We start from the raw sequence: 17744 nt of genomic DNA, 5'->3' as shown, positions 1-17744 counted from the left end.
CCAGGCAGTCTGCTTCCGAGTGTAATGATATAGTCAATATAAAGAATCAACTGCCACCAAAGTGAAAGGTTCTGATGGTTCTGTACAGTATCTGGAGTGAGGATTTGGTACACAATAGATGCTGGGTTGACCATATTAAACATCTGAACTGTATTTTGAAAGGTTGCGACAGACAGTCGACATTGACTACCATGTGGTGAGAGATGGTTTGAGAGTCATTCCTGTGCCTCCGGATATGGCAGACCTCACAATCATCTCAAATATGGTTGATTTTTACCCCAAATCCAAACAAATCTGGACAGGCTCCTGTTGAGTGAAATACTCCCCATAAACAGAGAGCTCTCTTGGCCAATAAACATAGAATTAGCTAAAAAAAAAGATTATGCATGGCAAATTGATAATTGGCAACGATAGTGACGCTGCGTACTAGGCCACAGTGGCATTCAGATTTTCTCCAGTAGCCTACGCAGCCTGGTGCATGATTATAGGCTTCAGCGGTCTGCTTTAGTCCATCTGTGTGGATGCACAAACACAGGGATGTGTACATTCTAATTCTGTGTGCACCAACTGTATGAATATGCTAACCTAAGTTCGAGTTGGCAGGAAAAGGCTAGACATAAATACTATGATCACATGGCTATCTCTGATGATTGTCATCAATTTAGAAATGATTATTGCCTATCCAGGTCCTTGTTGATTTGGACATGGTCTCATAATATGGTGCTGTGAACTTATTTTTTTCAATACTTTGTTGAGGAGCCCCACTGATTCAATTTGTTCGGCATGGGAGCTTAATCCTTCAGAAATCAGTGTGTAAACTATTTTGACAGTCAGACAATTTAGAATCATCTAGGGTTTTTAAATGATTATAATGTCAAGTATAAACAGGAAACACACAATAAGGAATTCAGGATGCCATCCCATTAATTAATTCTGTACCTTCCAGCATGTATAATTCATACAATTAGCTTCATGCTGGCACACAGAAACAGCTAAATGATACACACCCAGAATTCAAGTTATTAGCTTAAACCCTCTGGGCTGGGCAGTGGTCACCAAATTGTTTAAAGAGGTAATAACAGATATATGTCACTGCCTGCTGTAGCTAATCCAAATTTAAAATTTAGGAGAAAATGGGAAATCACATTTTCCACTACATTTACAAAAATAAAAGGTTCAGGTAATAAGTCACAGTCACAGTGTATCTGCTAGAAAGATTGTAAAGCGAAACCATGATAGAAATGTGTCCGACACCAGAAAACCACAGAGGCATGACTTTATGCTGGCATTTCCTTTGTTTTGGCTATAACCTATGATTCAGAATACCATTTTATCCAGTTTATGCAGGTGTTAGCCTAGTCCTAAATATGAGTAAAGTTTCTCTTTACAGACTAGCCCTGGTAGATGCTTGTGATTGTCGTGCACTGATTGGGATTTCATAACAAGTAGACAAACTGACAGGCCAGAGCACTTGTTCTCAAACATCTGTGCATACACACATACTGCATTGTTTCAGCAGTTGAACCACTAAGAAAATGTGTGCTTATGCAATATTGTTGTAATAAGATAAAGTAAAAAGGCAGCAGATAATACCATCAATTATTGTGGCTAACAGGGTGCCTGCCTCTGCGACCAATACAAACAGCCTATCAACTTTGTGTCAGTATTGCAACCCCTATTGCTTAACATCAGTTTAGAAACTAACCCTTGGTCTTGTTTTGCTATGGGGACATGTGATTGCTGCTACAGTATGCTGGAGTTGATCGACAGGCAAAGTAATGGTTCAGAAGCATCAGGCATGTCATCAAAAAGGTAATATTTTGACAACTGCATGGTCATCTTTTGGAATCTTGATCAAGCTTACTGTGAGAGAACGGTTACATGGCGCCTTTCCGACATGTCGCCTTTCCGACGTTAACGAACCCTATACCTAACCCTCACCCTAACCCTAACCGCACGCGGAAGCCACTAGTCGGAGTGGCGAGATGTCGGGATGGAAGACGGTTACCTGAGAGAACAGAGGAGCATGTGGTAGTGAGCCAGATTGTAAGCGTTAGTTGTCCTTGTAATCACTGGATTACAATCTCATACTGCAGAAATTGATGACTATGCAAAGCTCACTCTCCTAACTCAATGGAAGCTTATCTACAGAATTGGTAGACAAGTTATGAAAAATGCTCTCTGTGGCTAGACAGTTGAATCATGGTCATGATTCATGATGAAATATGCCACACAAACAGTGTCTTTGGAAAACTGAATTATGTTGCATTTTCAGTTTTCAAATACTGTCAAGTCCCAGACAATTTGTGATGGTGTTCAGTGTGGGTTGAGAAGCGGATGCTGGGATCACAGACCTGAGCAGAATTCCTCGAAAAGCATCAGGCTGAGGCAACAAAGTGTTGTGCTCAACAAAAGTAACATATTTTTGAAAATATAAACAACACTTTGTCGCTGATGTATAAACACGGCTGCAGTAAGGATCTAGGACATCAGTTACTACACACTCCCCTCCCTCCCACTCAACGCCGGCCCATTGGGAGTCATGGTTGTACATTCCACAAGTGTTTGGGACAGGCAGGGGAGAGACCCAGTTAGTCATTAGCAGACTGGGCCAATTAGCAAGGTTACTGGGCTTTCCATCATTAGGGCCTAGTTAATTGCTGTGGCCTTGAGAAATGAATGTCGTTATTGGATCTGGGATAATGACAGGGGGAACAGACACCCAAAGGTTCCCAAGCCTCAAGGGGATCTCAATTAGTCCAATGTGCCTTGGTAAAACTTCTCTCCTTATCCGGCCAGGCATCATTGGCATGATGCTTTTTTACAACTCCACACATCATAAGGCTGCTAGTGGCAGATAGTGTGACGGTACAGGGGTGACAGTGAGGCTTCACACGTAAAGTCCTGAGTGTCAATTTAACTCTGAGAGTGTAAATGTACACTCTTAAGAGAGTTACATTAACACTTGCAGGATTTAGCACGGAAGGTCTCAGCTTCTGGTATTGCTAAGCTTTACAGATAGCAGCTAAATACCTGTTTATGGGCTTTGAAAAAAAAAACAATAAACTGAACCCTGATGGGAAACTTGTGTTAGAGAAACATACTGAATATAAGTGCCAACACGCATAAACAATAACCTAAAGGTGCTTTCCATTCCAGTGACATGACATCCCCATGCTTTTGTTGCCATGCCGATTTGGCAGCACAATTTAACACTCCCACACAATAGGGAGGAATTGTAGTCATGAAGTCATTCCTCTGGCTCACATGTCAGCACTCATTCGGTACACAGGGGGGAAAGGAGGGGGCGGGGGGCAATTAAGACCTGGAATCTGGTAGGTCCAGTGAAATACTCTCACTTCTGACTAATTATACCTTGGACTTGTTTCCCACATACTTAGAACACAGTGACAGCATGGAGTAAACTGGATCCAGCATGGCGTAAACTGGCTCCAAGGGGACTATTTTCCATAGTCTCAATCACACTACTATAAAAGCATTGAATTAGGCGGCTGTATTACGAGAGTGTCAAAGGTGAATGATGAGTTTGATAAAAGTCAATGAAAATCAATGAGGCAGAGCGGCACTTGGGAAAGACTACATTTCAGGTTCCAAGTAGGACAACATATTACTTTAGTGCTAAGGAAAGAGCATGTCACACTTGCATGGACCACTTCTAAAGGCCTGAAGGCACTTGTCATGAATTTGAGATATGGGCTTCACATGCCAAAGAGACAGTAGAGGCACGAGAAAGATGAACAGTTGTCTGCAAATACTGACTTCCAAGTTTTCACTGCTCCAACATGCAGAGAGCTGGGCTTCAGGGCCTCTAAATCGGATCATAATCAAACCTTTCGCTTACACTCTATAAATAAAGGGAGGTATGGGAAATCTGGTAAAACTGTAACTAAAATGAATTGTGGTAGACACACAAACTTAAATATGAAACATTCCATGTATCTGATCAAGTATAAACAAACTGAATGAGCCTTAAGAGTAATTACCTAATCTATGTTTACCATGACTTCACAAAGACGTAATTTTGGATGAGTGAGTGAAACTTGCCAAAACAAGTCTGTGAAATTGTGTGCAATTTAGAAGAGGTAAGTATGGCAAAATGACACTCACACGCCCATGTTGAGGTTTTTAGGTTCATCAGTATGTCACCACATCCAAATTATAGAAAATAGTAGACCTTATGAATGCTTAACCATAGCAATACCAGTAATGCTAATAACAACGTTACAGAATTACTTAATAATTATTTACAAGGTTGCTATCAACAACAATGTTTGTTTGTTTAATCTGAAGGAAACATGTACAGTACAGTAGTTGGCCTACAAACTAACTGCAAATCCAGTGTTCATTCCCTGGCAGTGCAAAAACGGACCCGTACAGTAGGTCTCACTCAGGATTTTGCTGTGTACAAATACAATAAGAATCCCTTGCCTACTAAACAAGATGTCAGGTGACTCAGGTCAGACACAGAACGTATCAACAGAAACATGGGACAGTTGAGACTTGTTAAATAAATGTTAACAAGTACTAGATATGAACATGTCTGACTTGGTCGGGACTGCAACCTGGGTCCAACTGCTCAACTTTCTCTTGATTATACAGAGAACCATGCTTAATGCAGGCTGCTCCTCTTATCCTGTAGCTCAGGGAGGAAAGTCCACTGGATCAAAACGTAAAACAAATGACTCCCAGTGTGCTAGTACAGAGAGAGTGGCTTGATTAACAAAGCAGATGCAATTCATCCTAGTGAAAGCTCTGGCTGAACTTTGATGTGAAGGAACACTCCAGATCCACCACTATGGCTGCAGGGGAATGTTCTTTGAATGAATCACACTTTACAAATCTCTTGTTTGCGGCCATTTGGCAGTGTGACAGTCCTGGTTGCCTGCGTGAGTGATATTGTTCAGCTGGCGGCTCTGACCTGCACGTTTGGGAAGGGCTCTACCTACCTGAGGGCTGCTTAAGGGATGGGTACCTGCTGGACACACGCCCTCTGAATAGAAAGACAGGAATGCAATGACAAACCTCTCCCCAATGATGAATGGAGTGGAATAGCATTCTCAGCATTTTCCAATCACACCCATGTGGTCAAATATAGTTTCCATCACTAAGACAATGAGAATAAAGGGTGTTGGTTGACATGAGATCACATTGACAAATAATTATATTTTCTTAACTGTGGTTGCTAATAAACCCATGTCTTTTCAATTGGCTACATACTATCATTTGGGATTGTATTCCATAATACCATACTGGTAGAGTTATTGACAAAAAAAACAACAACATTATCTATACATATAGTTTATACTTTTTTATTGCCCTTTAGGGCCACTGCAGAGACAGGGTCCTCCCTGCTACAGCAGAATGTATTGCGAAGTGTGCATTGTGGAACAGGACAAGGACAGCACCAGAGCACTGGCTCCACTTATTGCTCTGAGCATCATCATCATTATCATTTGGAGATCATGTTACATCTGTTCACCCTAAACACACTCCACTCTCGGCCGCTCAGCCAGCAATCAGGCCAAATCTCCACCTCCTCTGCAGTACATGCACCATTAGGGCTCAGCTCAACAAAAAGGCAGGCATAGTGAAGTTCAGCCACCCACCACTCTGTTCAAGTTCATCACACGTGTGTCAGGGGTTTAATTTCAAGGACCCCTATAACTACGAAAGAGTACAAATGGAACCAAGGGCCCAGCTTCCTACTTTGAAATTGAATTGAATAAGGAAGAGGGTTCAAGTGACAGTTCATGAATGGCCTGCAGTTTCGCCGTTTTACCCCTGCTGGTGTCAGAAAGAATTTATTTCAATACAAGCGGATGGGTTTTTGACGAACTTTAGACTTGATTTTCTTAATAAACATCCTACTATAATTCTAGTAACCTCTGTGTGTCCGTGTGTCCGTTTGTTTGTTTGTTTGTAGTGGTGTCACTACCCGGTTCTCCTCACTGGCTGGAGCAATTGCTCTGATTTTGCACACAGCCATTGACCATTACCATCTGAACTTAACTGTGAAGCCCGTTTTTCAATTTCATCAAATCTCATCTTCTTATTAGCGTTTATGTGTCAAACAATGTCGCCTCCCGGGTTGCCAGATCATGTGCGCATATCCCCCCACGGCTGCGTCGACCGGGTATGGTCTAGTTGTCATAATTACTATATTCTTCCAGTCGCTAGTTTAAAGTCTCCTTTCAATCACCATGATATGCGTTTTGGTAAATTATGGTCCCATTTATTTTAAAATTGACGATAAAGTAGGCTATGCTCTAGGAGGGGCGGGCTGATTTGATTGACAAGCTACACAACCAATAGCATTCATTCCCCGCCCTTGATTGACAAGCTACCCAACCAATACTGGTCTGGTTGCATTCTGCAGGATATGACGCGATGTTGAAAGATGGCGTTTTTGAAATTCCTGAACAATCGGCCTCATTTGCGGTCTGTAGAAACCAATGGCGTAGCTTTGTCCATTCTTTTTTACAGTCTATGATTTGTACGCTCTCAAGAGTTACAGGCTTGTAAGGGTCCATTTGGAACACCCTCAAGGAACCCTGGGGGTACCTGGAACCCACTTTGAGAACCAGTGCTCTACGTATCTTGTTGCAACAACCATGCATCTCTCAGCACGATCACAATCTTCTTTGATGCTTGATAGAAGTGACTGTGGTGAGGAAGAAGGATCTGTTTTTTGCCAGCTCATCTCAGTCAGTTCTAGAGATGTTGATGTGAAAAAACAACAACCCAACAGTCAACACCATAGTGAAATTCTCTTGCCTCACATAAGTTGGGAAAACCACAGAGCTCTAAAGAGCTCTAAATGACAAGTGTGAGCAACGAAAGGACTTTCATCTTTCAGACTGCGAAAAAAAAATCTCACACACCATGATACAAACACAAGTTCCTATTTCCAACGATCTGTCAGTCATACGACCTCAAGAGTATTTAGTGAAAGCTTAACAACTTTCTGGGGTTAAAAACAAACCAAGAACCCCAGCAACTGCAGAATAGGGGTGGAGCAATGCCGTTGCTTTCGATCCAAACTTCAACAAGAAGAATTGTCAAACAATTTAACAAATGGAAAACCTCAGTCTTCACTGAGTCAAAAGCTTAATGAGTTGGCACTCATCCTACTTAGTTGCTAGAGGAAAAAAGGCAACTTTATACTGCCTTAATCTTTACAAAAAACGACATCAGTCCCTGCATGGTTACAGTTCTGAGTTGGAACAGTACAGTGCGTTCAAAAAGGCAAAAGCCATCAGGAAACAGTCACAATTGGAAGTGAGCGGAGGGGAGTTTAGAGCAGTGCACATGAAAGGCAGCGGGGCACAAGCACAATGGAGGAAAGACCCATACACAAACAGCAGTCAGGGGGGCTGGCTGGGAACACATGAACCCTGAGAGACATCTTAAGTACTTTCCCACCTGCCAAACACACTACCACCCAGGTTACCAGGTATGTTTATTTCTAAACACTTGAAGTGAGCTGCCTGGAGACTTTGAACAATGGAAAACACACATTCCAAGATGAGCTGGCTTGAACTTGAACCATATATTTGCTGAATAAAACATTTCTTCAAAAGGATAAATGGGAAGATAACAGCATACCAAGTTAAGCTAATTTGACATGATGAATACCATCTTGTTCCCTGTAGAATCCACCTGGCCCAGTGATGCAATTTATAAATCATAATGATGATTTAATGTGGGCACAAGATGCATGGCCATCTGCCTTGGATTTTAAGATTTAACAAACAGTGAAGCATTTTGTGAAGTAGGAAGTTGCAAAGCATTTCTGTGGTGTGTGGTGAAAGGTTGCTGTAGGGTTTACGTGTGTAACCTACCGTTCCAGTGGTGTAAAAAGTACTCACATTTTTTACTTAAGTAAAAGTATCAATACTGCAATGTAGAAATACTCTGTTACAAGTAAAAGTCCGGAATTCAAAATTGACTTGAATTGACTCAAGTAAAGTAAAATGACCTCAAAATTGTACTTAAGTAAGTACTTGAGTACATGTACATACTAAGGACTCCAATGGAAACAAGCCATAGGCTTTCTTGGGTTTTAAATCCTCTTAGCTGACCTTGTATTAAACTGTACTTTCCTGTTCTTTTCCCCCCCCAAACTGCTAATAAAGTATTCAATCAATCAACCAATCAAGTACTTAGTTACTTTACACCACTGCAAATAGCTTAATTTCCCCTTCTTCTGCATCACTGGCCAATGCAGACACCCCCTGTGGGTGCTATACACTATAAGTGTAGCCTATACTCAGCATCCATCATAATCAAGCATGCATCGCTGCTCCTATGTTTCCCACATGATTAAAGAGCTTATAGGTGTTAAGAGGCAAATTAAATGACATCATCAAAATATGATTGTATCCCCAATCCTGTAAACATAATTATGTTTCTGTTATTGACATACTGAATGTCCCGTGACCTCTTTTGTTTGATTTTGCTTCAGTTTTTTTAAATTTCTTGTATTATTTCTGTATGTCTGACAACATTTTGAAATTAAAAAACAGTTTTTAGAAAACATATTGTTCTTGTTTTGCTCTGGTCATTTATTTATTGCTGCATTTCATCAGTTATGCCAAATCACATATATAACTTAAGTTCGGAAACTTTTTTTCAATCACAATATGATGAGTAATTTGCCATTAATACATGTCAACAAGCCTAGAGGCTACTTACCAAAGTTATGGGGTGAACAGAACCGTGCCTTTTACACCTGCGGGTCCTTCACCGCTCTGAGCTCCTCCAACGTAAAGCTCACACACAGCAGAATGAACATCCAGTTGATCCAAATGTGTAAATATAACGGGAGGTGACTGAGCTGAGGCTCCTCTGTAAATCCCCCAGCTTTAATGTATCCACCACGACCAAACGCCGAACAACCCTATGGACTTCTTGGATCTGTAGCTTCCGACAGAGAGAGTGAGGGAATGACAAGCACTGTGGCACCTGTGGAGACCCCGCACACACACATACACAGGGGGATGATGAGCTCACTGTGCCACGTGCTGTTATCAAAATAAACGGATTGACAGAGACTCCAACGCGGGGCGTGTCTCACATATAAAGGGGAAGGACGGTGGTACCAGGCTGATAATTGAGCCATCTATTTCACATTCAAACGCCTTCCTATTTATTTGCGTTTTGTCTCAGTGCGCCACCTACAGGCGCGTTGTGATAGTTCAATAGTGCTGCAATCTGAAGATAAAAAGGCAAGCCTTCAGTGCTTCAGGAAGTTGTATCCTTTAAAAACGTACAGCAGCAGTTAAACCTATCATTCTAAACATGTATAGTGTCGTGTTTTTAAAATTCATATATATTTACGTATAAATCATTCTTATTAGGCTACATTGAAGTAGTTCACCCCCCAAAAATACTTATTTTCTATCAATTACACACGAAGCCTTGAATTCATGGAGATTTTTTTGTTTTTGTGGCATTGCTAAGCCAATAACTTGATGACCCGGTCAGGTCAGTAGGAGACTCAATGGAGACTCTTTGAGTCGACTCCGTCGGTCATCCAAAAAATAAAGAAGAAATCTCCAATGAATTCAAGCCTTCATCGGGTGTGTAATTGATAGAAAACAAGTATGTATTGGGGGTGAACTACTCCCTCAAGGCCTAATACTTCTACAATTGCTTCAAATTGCTACAAAACCTGTGGACAACCAGTCATTCAGTTTGGACATAAACAAGAAGTAGAAGTGTACATTTAGGTCTGATTTATTATGGAGGGACTACTGTGCACGTTCAAATCATAGGCCTACTTTTACATTATGTCCGACCATTTTCTAAAGCATTATTCTTTATTTGTTTTACATTTAGGAAAGAATAGCCAATTCATTCAGGTGCCCACAATGTTTAGGTTCCCACTCGACCTGTTATACCATAATTATGTCAGTCCAGTAGACTACTGCCCACTAGATGGCGTACTTTAGCATAATCGTTGTGTTTGTTGATGTGTTGATGAAACATAAGTAGCTTGTAATAACATTGATGGAGATTCTATGTTGTATAGTAGGTTAAATACTCTTCTGATACTTGGGCTATGTCTGCCAGCTGTAGCCTAATTATATCAAAAGAATCAAATAAAACTACATCAACATATTTGATATCACTCTGTAATTTTTATTCAAATTATTACAAAAAAGTATGCGTACCATATATTGAAATACATTGTTGTATGAGGAAAATATATTATACTTTTAATTTAAAAGAAAACAAAGGCTTAAAGACTGTACAATCATCTTTTGTGTCTACTACACGAAGAATCATTTTACAGTGAAATTGACATTGCAAATGACTTCATGATAGGATTTCTTAATAGTTTTACATGTCAGTCTTGCCATCAACATGGCCAATTTATTTATTTATTTTGGCCTAGTGAGAGTGTTAAAATGATAAGCAAAGAAGGTGCTGTGAAAAACAGTAATAGCAAACACAGTTTGCAGTAGAAACATACAGTAGCAGTTTGGGTTGTGTTTCTAAAAGTAATCTAGTGAAATGTTACAATGAATACAAATGTAAAAAAAAATGCAATACATTAGGAAGCCATTCATTTGCTGTGGACGGTTTATCTGGATTGTATTAAAATGGATGGACAGTTGTTAGTGTGATCTGACTGATGTTTAGCCTTTGAATCAGAATATCATAAATCTTAAGTGTTCGTACAACCAAGTCATTTTCCTTCTGATTGGCATTTCCCCTCTACATTAAAATTTGACATTCCTCGGCTTGTGGAGGGCATTCCTGAACAGAATTGATAAAGACGGAAATGCCATATAATAGAATAAATAACTTTAAGACTGATTTCTGCATTAATTAAATGTTCTCAAACATCTTCTATTAGTTTTATGGAAGGCTGGAAGTTTAACAGACATCACTGAAGCCATCTGTTCTTACTATTTAAAGCACAAAGTTGCTTTGTGCTTTAATGCCGGTGGTCACGTTGCTGTACGTAGCCTCCAATTCACACAGGATATTTTCAAAGATCTGAAATAAAGTTTCGGGGAAAACATTTTAAAGTAGCATTCATCACATTATCACGTGACATCAAAATGTGGTTCCTTTTCTCAGGCATTTTGTGATTTGCCATGGCACACTTGGTGACAGAAAAGCAGTCTGTAGCATCATACTGCGAGCACACACGCACACTGTGTGAGGGAATATGATATGACCACATGAGGAGTGTTGTTGTCCTTTGAGGCAGAATGTCAAATTTCCTCCAGCTGCAAATAGTTGAGGGACCCCAAAAAAATCCTTTCTTTGTTTCTTAAAACAGTCTCATCGGTATTCAGTCTCTCCTCTCAAGTGGTGTACACTGTGTGTGTGCTCCACACGCCAAGGCTCTGTGGAACACACACGCTCACGCATGCACACAGGGTATTCACGCACACACACACACGCATGCACACACAGGGTATACACGCACGCACGCACACACACACTCACGCACACACACACACGCGCACACGCACACACGCACGCACACACACACACACACACACACACACACACACACACACACACACACACACACACACATGCAAAAGAGGTGAGGTGAGAAACCACACAATGTTCCTGCTTTCACCTCTGCTTCTGGGAAACAGAGCAGAGCAGCTGTGCTCAGCTGGTCTCTGGTCAGAGTGAACATGCAGGCCTGCAGACCAAACCAGGTTTGGGAGTGCTGGGTGCTACAGGAAGTGTTGAAGTGCAGAGCAAGGCTTGGTCATGAAGGCTGTAGTGATTTGCTTGCTGTTTAAAGCACACTGGGACTAAATCTTATCAGTCCAGGTGGCTGGCTGACTGTGGGCAGGCAGGAAGTGAGGGACTTAAACAGGTGCTACATAGTTCCCTGGGAAAGTCCCAAAGGCACGAGTCCGTTCTGACGTACCTGTGGGGAAACGGAATATGGAAAAAGTGAACATAATGCAATACAAAGGAGAAAATATGAGGATACACATATATACCAAAATATATTGTCACTGTGGGGTGGAAACCATTACAAAAAGAAAAATAAAGTCACATTGCGATGTGTTGAGAGCTTGTAGATCAGAAATCTTCACAGCTTTTGTGTCATATAACAAAGTATAATACAAACAGCATAAAATATTTTAAAAAATAGTAAGAGATACAAGGTTTCTGCCTTACAGCTACTTAAGGCATTTTCTACAGCATTCCCAAACAATTGGTCGGGACCCATTTTTGGGTCGCTAACCCATTTCTATGGTTCACAAGTAAATTATTTCAAAAAGATTTCCATAAAGCTTCCCCCAGTAATGTAAAAAAAAGAAAATCATCCATGAATTGAAAATTTTCTTTTTTGAAATAGTGAAAATAGCAAATTTACAAGCTTCTGCAATTACAAGATCTGCTATTTTAATGATTAAATACGGCTTAATAGATTACTGTTCTACAGTGTGTGTGCGTTGTCAGAATTGCAAGTCCATTGTCAGAATTGCAAGTAAGTCCTGTAATATTCCATTGAGTCCACTAGATGGGAGACTCGTACACATTTTGGTATTAAAATGTCACAAATTAACTCCTTACCTACAAACCAGCCATCATCACATTTCTCCATCACTTGAACAATGTCTCCTTCTCTCAACTCCAACTCATCAGCATTCTGTGGTTTATAGTTATAAACGGCTTTGTATCTGAATTGGAGAACACAAAACCAATCAAATGGCCTGAATTACTGATTCAGTGAGGCTGCAATACATTGATCGAAACTGTGCAACAAATCACGTGATTATGGTCTAAACATAAATATATACATAAATTATGAAATAAATAAATATCATACACTTACGGTTTGTTTGGAACCACTGCTGACCCCGTGTTGTTGGACACTTGTATTTGGGGCAATGAGTTTACATGTGGGTTAGACTGAGCATCTTGTTTTGCTATTCCACCCTAGAAGAAATGGAAACCTTATTTGATGCATTATGAAATACGATATTAGGAACTGGCGAGTAACTGCACTTCCATCCACTACTTGGACAACACAAAAAAAATCAAAAATAAGTTATCCACTATAAAAAATAAATAATAAAAAAATCATTGTCAGAAGTCATCCATAACACACATGTTATGGATGACATTTAAGGTTATGTGTAATCTACACATTTGCTTTTCAAACTTGAGAATATGACCATTGTTGTTTTATAAATATTTACATCAGATATAGCAAATATTACTTTTTTCAATATGTAACAGGAATGAAAGTGTCAATTATACCAGTTTAAGTGCGTGATCATGCAGTGTGCCTTTCTACCGTAAAGCAGGGAGTGCAGACCTGTGTGATATCAGTGTATCTGGAGGTGGTGGTTGTGTCTGCTCCTACTCTGTGAAGAGATGCTGGTGATGACAGAGCAGAAGGTGAGACAGCTCTGGCCACAGAGTTCTGGTTAGCTGAATACGATCCGCCCCAGTGGCTGTTCTGGCTGGTGGGTGAAGCGTGGTTGGGGGTGCCGTGAAGCCTGAGACTGGCTGTTTCCCTGTATGGGGATGTCTGGGTGGGTGAGCGCGACTGTGAACCTGTGCAGCCATAAGGGACGGGTGAGGACGGCTTCAGGGGGGAGTGACTGGGTTCCGGGCTGAGGGAGGTGGGGGTGAGAGGGGAGAGCGGTGATCTGGGGCAGGGTGAGTGGAGCGGGCGTCCTGGACTTTGGGGCCCAGGAGAGCCAGGAGACAGGGGGCCCGATGAGTAGTCATCAGTAGAGTATTTGGTGCGGGGCATCTTGTTGACCTGGACATAGTTGGAGGGGAAGATGCCACTCCGGTTGGTGCCTGGGATCCTTCCCTCTAGCCACTGGTCGTCAACACGCCTGGTCACACTGATCATCTCTCCCTAGGGGACAACAGCATAAGTCGCATGAGAAACACAATGTATCTTAGGGGATCATTTCAACCCTGAAGAATGTCAATGCTCACCTTGCGAAAAGACAGCTCCACAGGTAGGTCAGCATTGAAGTTGTACAGAGCCACAGCCTCCCCATGTTCTAACACCTGGATGGTCGGTGACTTGATGGGAGTAGGTTTCTCTGTAGGGGACAGAATCTGTGCAGGACGACATACCGTAGGCTATTTAGATAACGAACCTTATGGTACCCAGACAAAGTGGTTAAAGTTCCTATGTCATTAAAATGGTAATATAATAATGCAATTACTTTTATCCATCCATTCATCTTTTATAAATCATGTATTGTCCTGTATGTACTTCCCTGGACATTATCGAACGGGTTGGCCAAATCACACATCTGATTGGTTGATAGGTATGGTATAATGACCATATACCATGGCTATGAAGTCTGCCTTTGCACAGTTTTGTACGACTCCGTGGCTAAGAAAAAACCCTGGTACCCTGGGCACAAACAAGTTTGTTGCTATGTGTTGTCGCCAAGTCACCGTGTCACTCTGATGAAGACTGTAGTGTGTGCCTTTGCATAGGTAAGCCTACACTATATCATTTTTGCCTTTGCATTAGCCAATACAATAAAGGCTTTTTAATTTGAGTGCCTTTAACTTTTTTGCCCTCAATTTTGTCGCCCAATTGCATCTTGGTTTTGAGCCTAGCTTTCGTTTGCAACCAGCTAGTGGGCATTGCTAACGTAGTTTTAAGGAAATGGGCTTCGTAAAAGAACAATGATGAATTGTCTAGAAGTCTCTATTTCACCTATATGGTCCAACAAAAACAGTTTCTGATTACATTTTAGGCAAGAAATAGGCCATGAAGTCGCTCAATATTGATTCATTTCACATTTATAATGGCTAGTTTAAAGGTTTCCATGCAGTTATAATGGATAGCAACTACCTTGTTTGCACAGGCAGAAATTATCAAAATAATAACATTGTTTTAATTGGGATATATCTATGATTTTCATGTTGCCATTTGGTAACTGCTTCATGTTGGGCCTAAGGTGTGATGATATAATATATCATGGTCTGTTTAATTATCGCTTAATTGTATCACTTATTTCACTGCTGTGAAACAATGTAATGCAGTCCTTACTCAAAAAATGATACATAAACATACATACCTCCACATAAGTTGTGGGGAAAATGCCAGCTCTCCCATGATGCTCCCCTTCAAACCAGTTAGCATCCACCTGTCTGTGAATGTAAACAATGTCCCCTTTCTGCAGAGTCAGTTCTCTGGAAAGAGCAAGGGGGTGCAATTTTAAGTAAATATATTGCATGAGGGGTGTACTGTTTTGACTACGAGAAAAGCTTTCCCAATAGTTTCAAAAGTGAACCTTGCATATAGGCAGATAATGGTACAAAATACTCTACATGTAAATGTACAGTATATGCATTTTTAGCAGCTATACAGTACGCTACACCCATTAGCATGTATATTTTAATACTCATTTGCTCATCTCTCTCTCCCTCTCTCTCTTTCTCTCTTTCTCTCTTTCTCTCTCTCTCTCTCTCTCTCTCTCTCTCTCTCTCTCTATCTCTATCTCTCTCTCTCTCTCTCTCTCTCTCTCTCTCTCTATTATTTAAAATAAATCAGCAAATGCGAACACCATAATTAAATTATCTTCTGACATTTTCACTCACTTGGGAGACTGGGCCTGGAAATTGAACTTGGCTCTCGCTGCTTTCATCTGTACACAGAAACACAAAAACTTAACAGAGGGTTTTGAGAGAAAATCAATACAGAGAACATTTTTAGAATTCTTCCAATGTGCAATTCATCATAGTACAAATGGAGCTCATAACTATATAACTTTTTTTTTTTATCAATTTGACTTAGAATTGCACAATACAAATAATTCATTCAGACCACAAAGTGTGAAATACCAAAGCTTAAAACGCATACAAAACAAGGTCACATTTCACAGTTCACCAGACCTTCTGGCGTTCTCATGAACATACCTTCTTCTCCTCTCTCTTGGCTGGGAGCTCCATTGTGTCATGTGCTGGGGAGAGGCGTTCTACTGTAGAGCAAAGTGAAGTGGAGGCAAAACACAGCAGATATAAAAGCTTAAAAGCATTGAAGTATATCAAGATACTGTACATGAATGGTCAGCAAGATGGTTCCTCATTAAATACATTTTTCCAAACTTTATTTTGGAACCCATTGTTGTACTGGAAAAAGTAATCAAAGCTGCATTTGGTGGAAGGAACTTGAAGTTGGAAACAGTTCACTGCATGCTATGTTAAGTAGGCAAATGTTTGCAGCTGGCTCTCTCTGGACTAATTTCCAAGAAAAACAATTGGATAAAGCTAATCTTTAATCAGGTCTTCCGGACAAATTCCACTTTCCTCTGTTTCGGTGCTTCCTCCCCGCCCATGCACCCTCTGTTCCTATACTAAATCCAGGAGACCTCTTCGTGCCTGCATCAACCTCACACAATCTGTCATACCAGTCAAGCAGACAACAGAGGCAGTGAAAAGGAATCATGAGTCCATGAGCACTCTATTGAATTACTGGAAACTTTCATCAAAATATATTAGATTAGAGACTTGATTACAGTACCGACTAAATGTCTTGTAGAGGATATCAATGAACTCAACTGGAAGAAGCACATCATTCAAGAACTGAATCATTTAATGATGTAACTGTACATAAAGCATGCACAAGTAATGGATTGTACTTGACTAGTCAGTCAGTCAGTCAGTCAGTCAGTCAGTCAGTCAGTCAGTCAGTCAGTCAGTCAGAGGCTAGTCAGTCAGTCACTCAGCCAGTCAGTCAGTCAGTCAGCCAGCCTGCCTGTCAGTTACCCCAACTACTACTCCATCTAATGCTACTCAGACCCAGCCATGACAGAGATTCAACTAAAACACAGACTGCATGTCTGTTACAGGGAATAGGGAAGAACATACGATTAGATGTAGACCTCACATACCGGGACTATACTGTTGATGTGCACATTGTTCATTCTCTGCTAAAGAACACATATCTTTACCATGTGGGGGACCTGTGGCTGTCCTCTGGGCAGGAGAGGGTGATGGGACAATAGAACGGTGGAAGGGCTGCTTTGATGCTGTCAAAAAGCTGAGAAAGAGAACAAGAGGAAAAAATATATATATATTATATATAATAATGATTCTGTCTGGTCCCTTAAAAAAGTATCCCACTCAATGCTCAATGAGAGGCCTGATAAGAGAGTGTGAGATAGTGAGTGTTTTGAGTCTCTCTCTCTCTCTCTCTCTCTCGCACACACGCACGCACGCACACACTGCATCTACTTAGAGTAACTGATCAGATGGCGAAGAGATGGATGTTGGTGAATAGCCAGTACATCATGCAGATGATAGTATGTGTCTCCTGCACTCTGTCTTGACTGACTTTGATCCTCGTGAAAGTAATTTACCATGCTTCAATAAGCAAATATCTTTTTAATAAACACTTCTCCACGGAGTTCTAAAGCTTAACCTCCCACAGTGATGATGTGATGAACTGAGACAATCATTGAACCCAGAGTGTTCTACCCACAAATGCCAGTGATATGCACACATACTGACTGTTGTGTTCAGTGGTAGAAGAAGTACAGATTTGTTTTTATTATTTAAGTAAAAGTAGCAATACCACAATGTATGAATACTCTGTTACAAGTAAAAGTCCTGTATTCAAAATACATTTAAAGTCCCAAAGTAAAAGTACTCAAATCATTCAGGAATGTGTCCATTTTTTTGTAGATCGGCTATTTTCAAACAGATGAAGTAAAAAAAATAGGCCTTAATTGGTTAATGCATGT

General features: G+C 40.7%; 2 protein-coding genes across 17 annotated transcripts in view; both read right to left on the bottom strand.

Annotated features, from left to right (window-relative positions):
• pdlim2 (PDZ and LIM domain 2 (mystique)) overlaps positions 1-9031 on the bottom strand; it is a 43325-nt gene extending 34294 nt beyond the window's left edge. The window contains exon 1 of one of the 2 annotated variants that reach the window (XM_084055900.1): positions 8716-9031. The gene's annotated coding sequence lies outside the window, so the exon portion shown is untranslated. The remainder of the gene's footprint in view (positions 1-8715) is intronic. The other variant, XM_084055899.1, reaches the window with a different exon arrangement.
• Positions 9032-10876: 1845 nt separating this feature from the next.
• Positions 10877-17744, bottom strand: part of sorbs3 (sorbin and SH3 domain containing 3) — a 31146-nt gene continuing 24278 nt past the window's right edge. For 12 of the 15 annotated variants that reach the window (XM_084056051.1, XM_084056040.1, XM_084056037.1 and 9 more), the window contains 9 exons: positions 16953-17041; positions 15919-15980; positions 15601-15647; positions 15078-15192; positions 13972-14097; positions 13334-13888; positions 12848-12951; positions 12586-12692; positions 10877-11929 (listed from right to left, as the gene is read on the bottom strand). In XM_084056051.1, coding sequence (XP_083912177.1) covers positions 11868-11929; positions 12586-12692; positions 12848-12951; positions 13334-13888; positions 13972-14097; positions 15078-15192; positions 15601-15647; positions 15919-15980; positions 16953-17041 — 1267 coding nt within the window. In that variant the 3' untranslated portion in view covers positions 10877-11867. Of the gene's footprint in view, positions 11930-12585; positions 12693-12847; positions 12952-13275; positions 13889-13971; positions 14098-15077; positions 15193-15600; positions 15648-15918; positions 15981-16952; positions 17042-17744 lie in introns of those variants that run through there. The other 3 variants (XM_084056047.1, XM_084056043.1, XM_084056042.1) reach the window with 3 other exon arrangements.

The sequence above is a fragment of the Gymnoscopelus microlampas genome, assembly GCF_963454915.1.
Source record: "Gymnoscopelus microlampas genome assembly, chromosome: 4".
NCBI lineage: Eukaryota > Metazoa > Chordata > Actinopteri > Myctophiformes > Myctophidae > Gymnoscopelus > Gymnoscopelus microlampas.
Note: the sequence above shows the minus strand (reverse complement) of the source record. Positions and strands in the feature narration are given on the sequence as shown.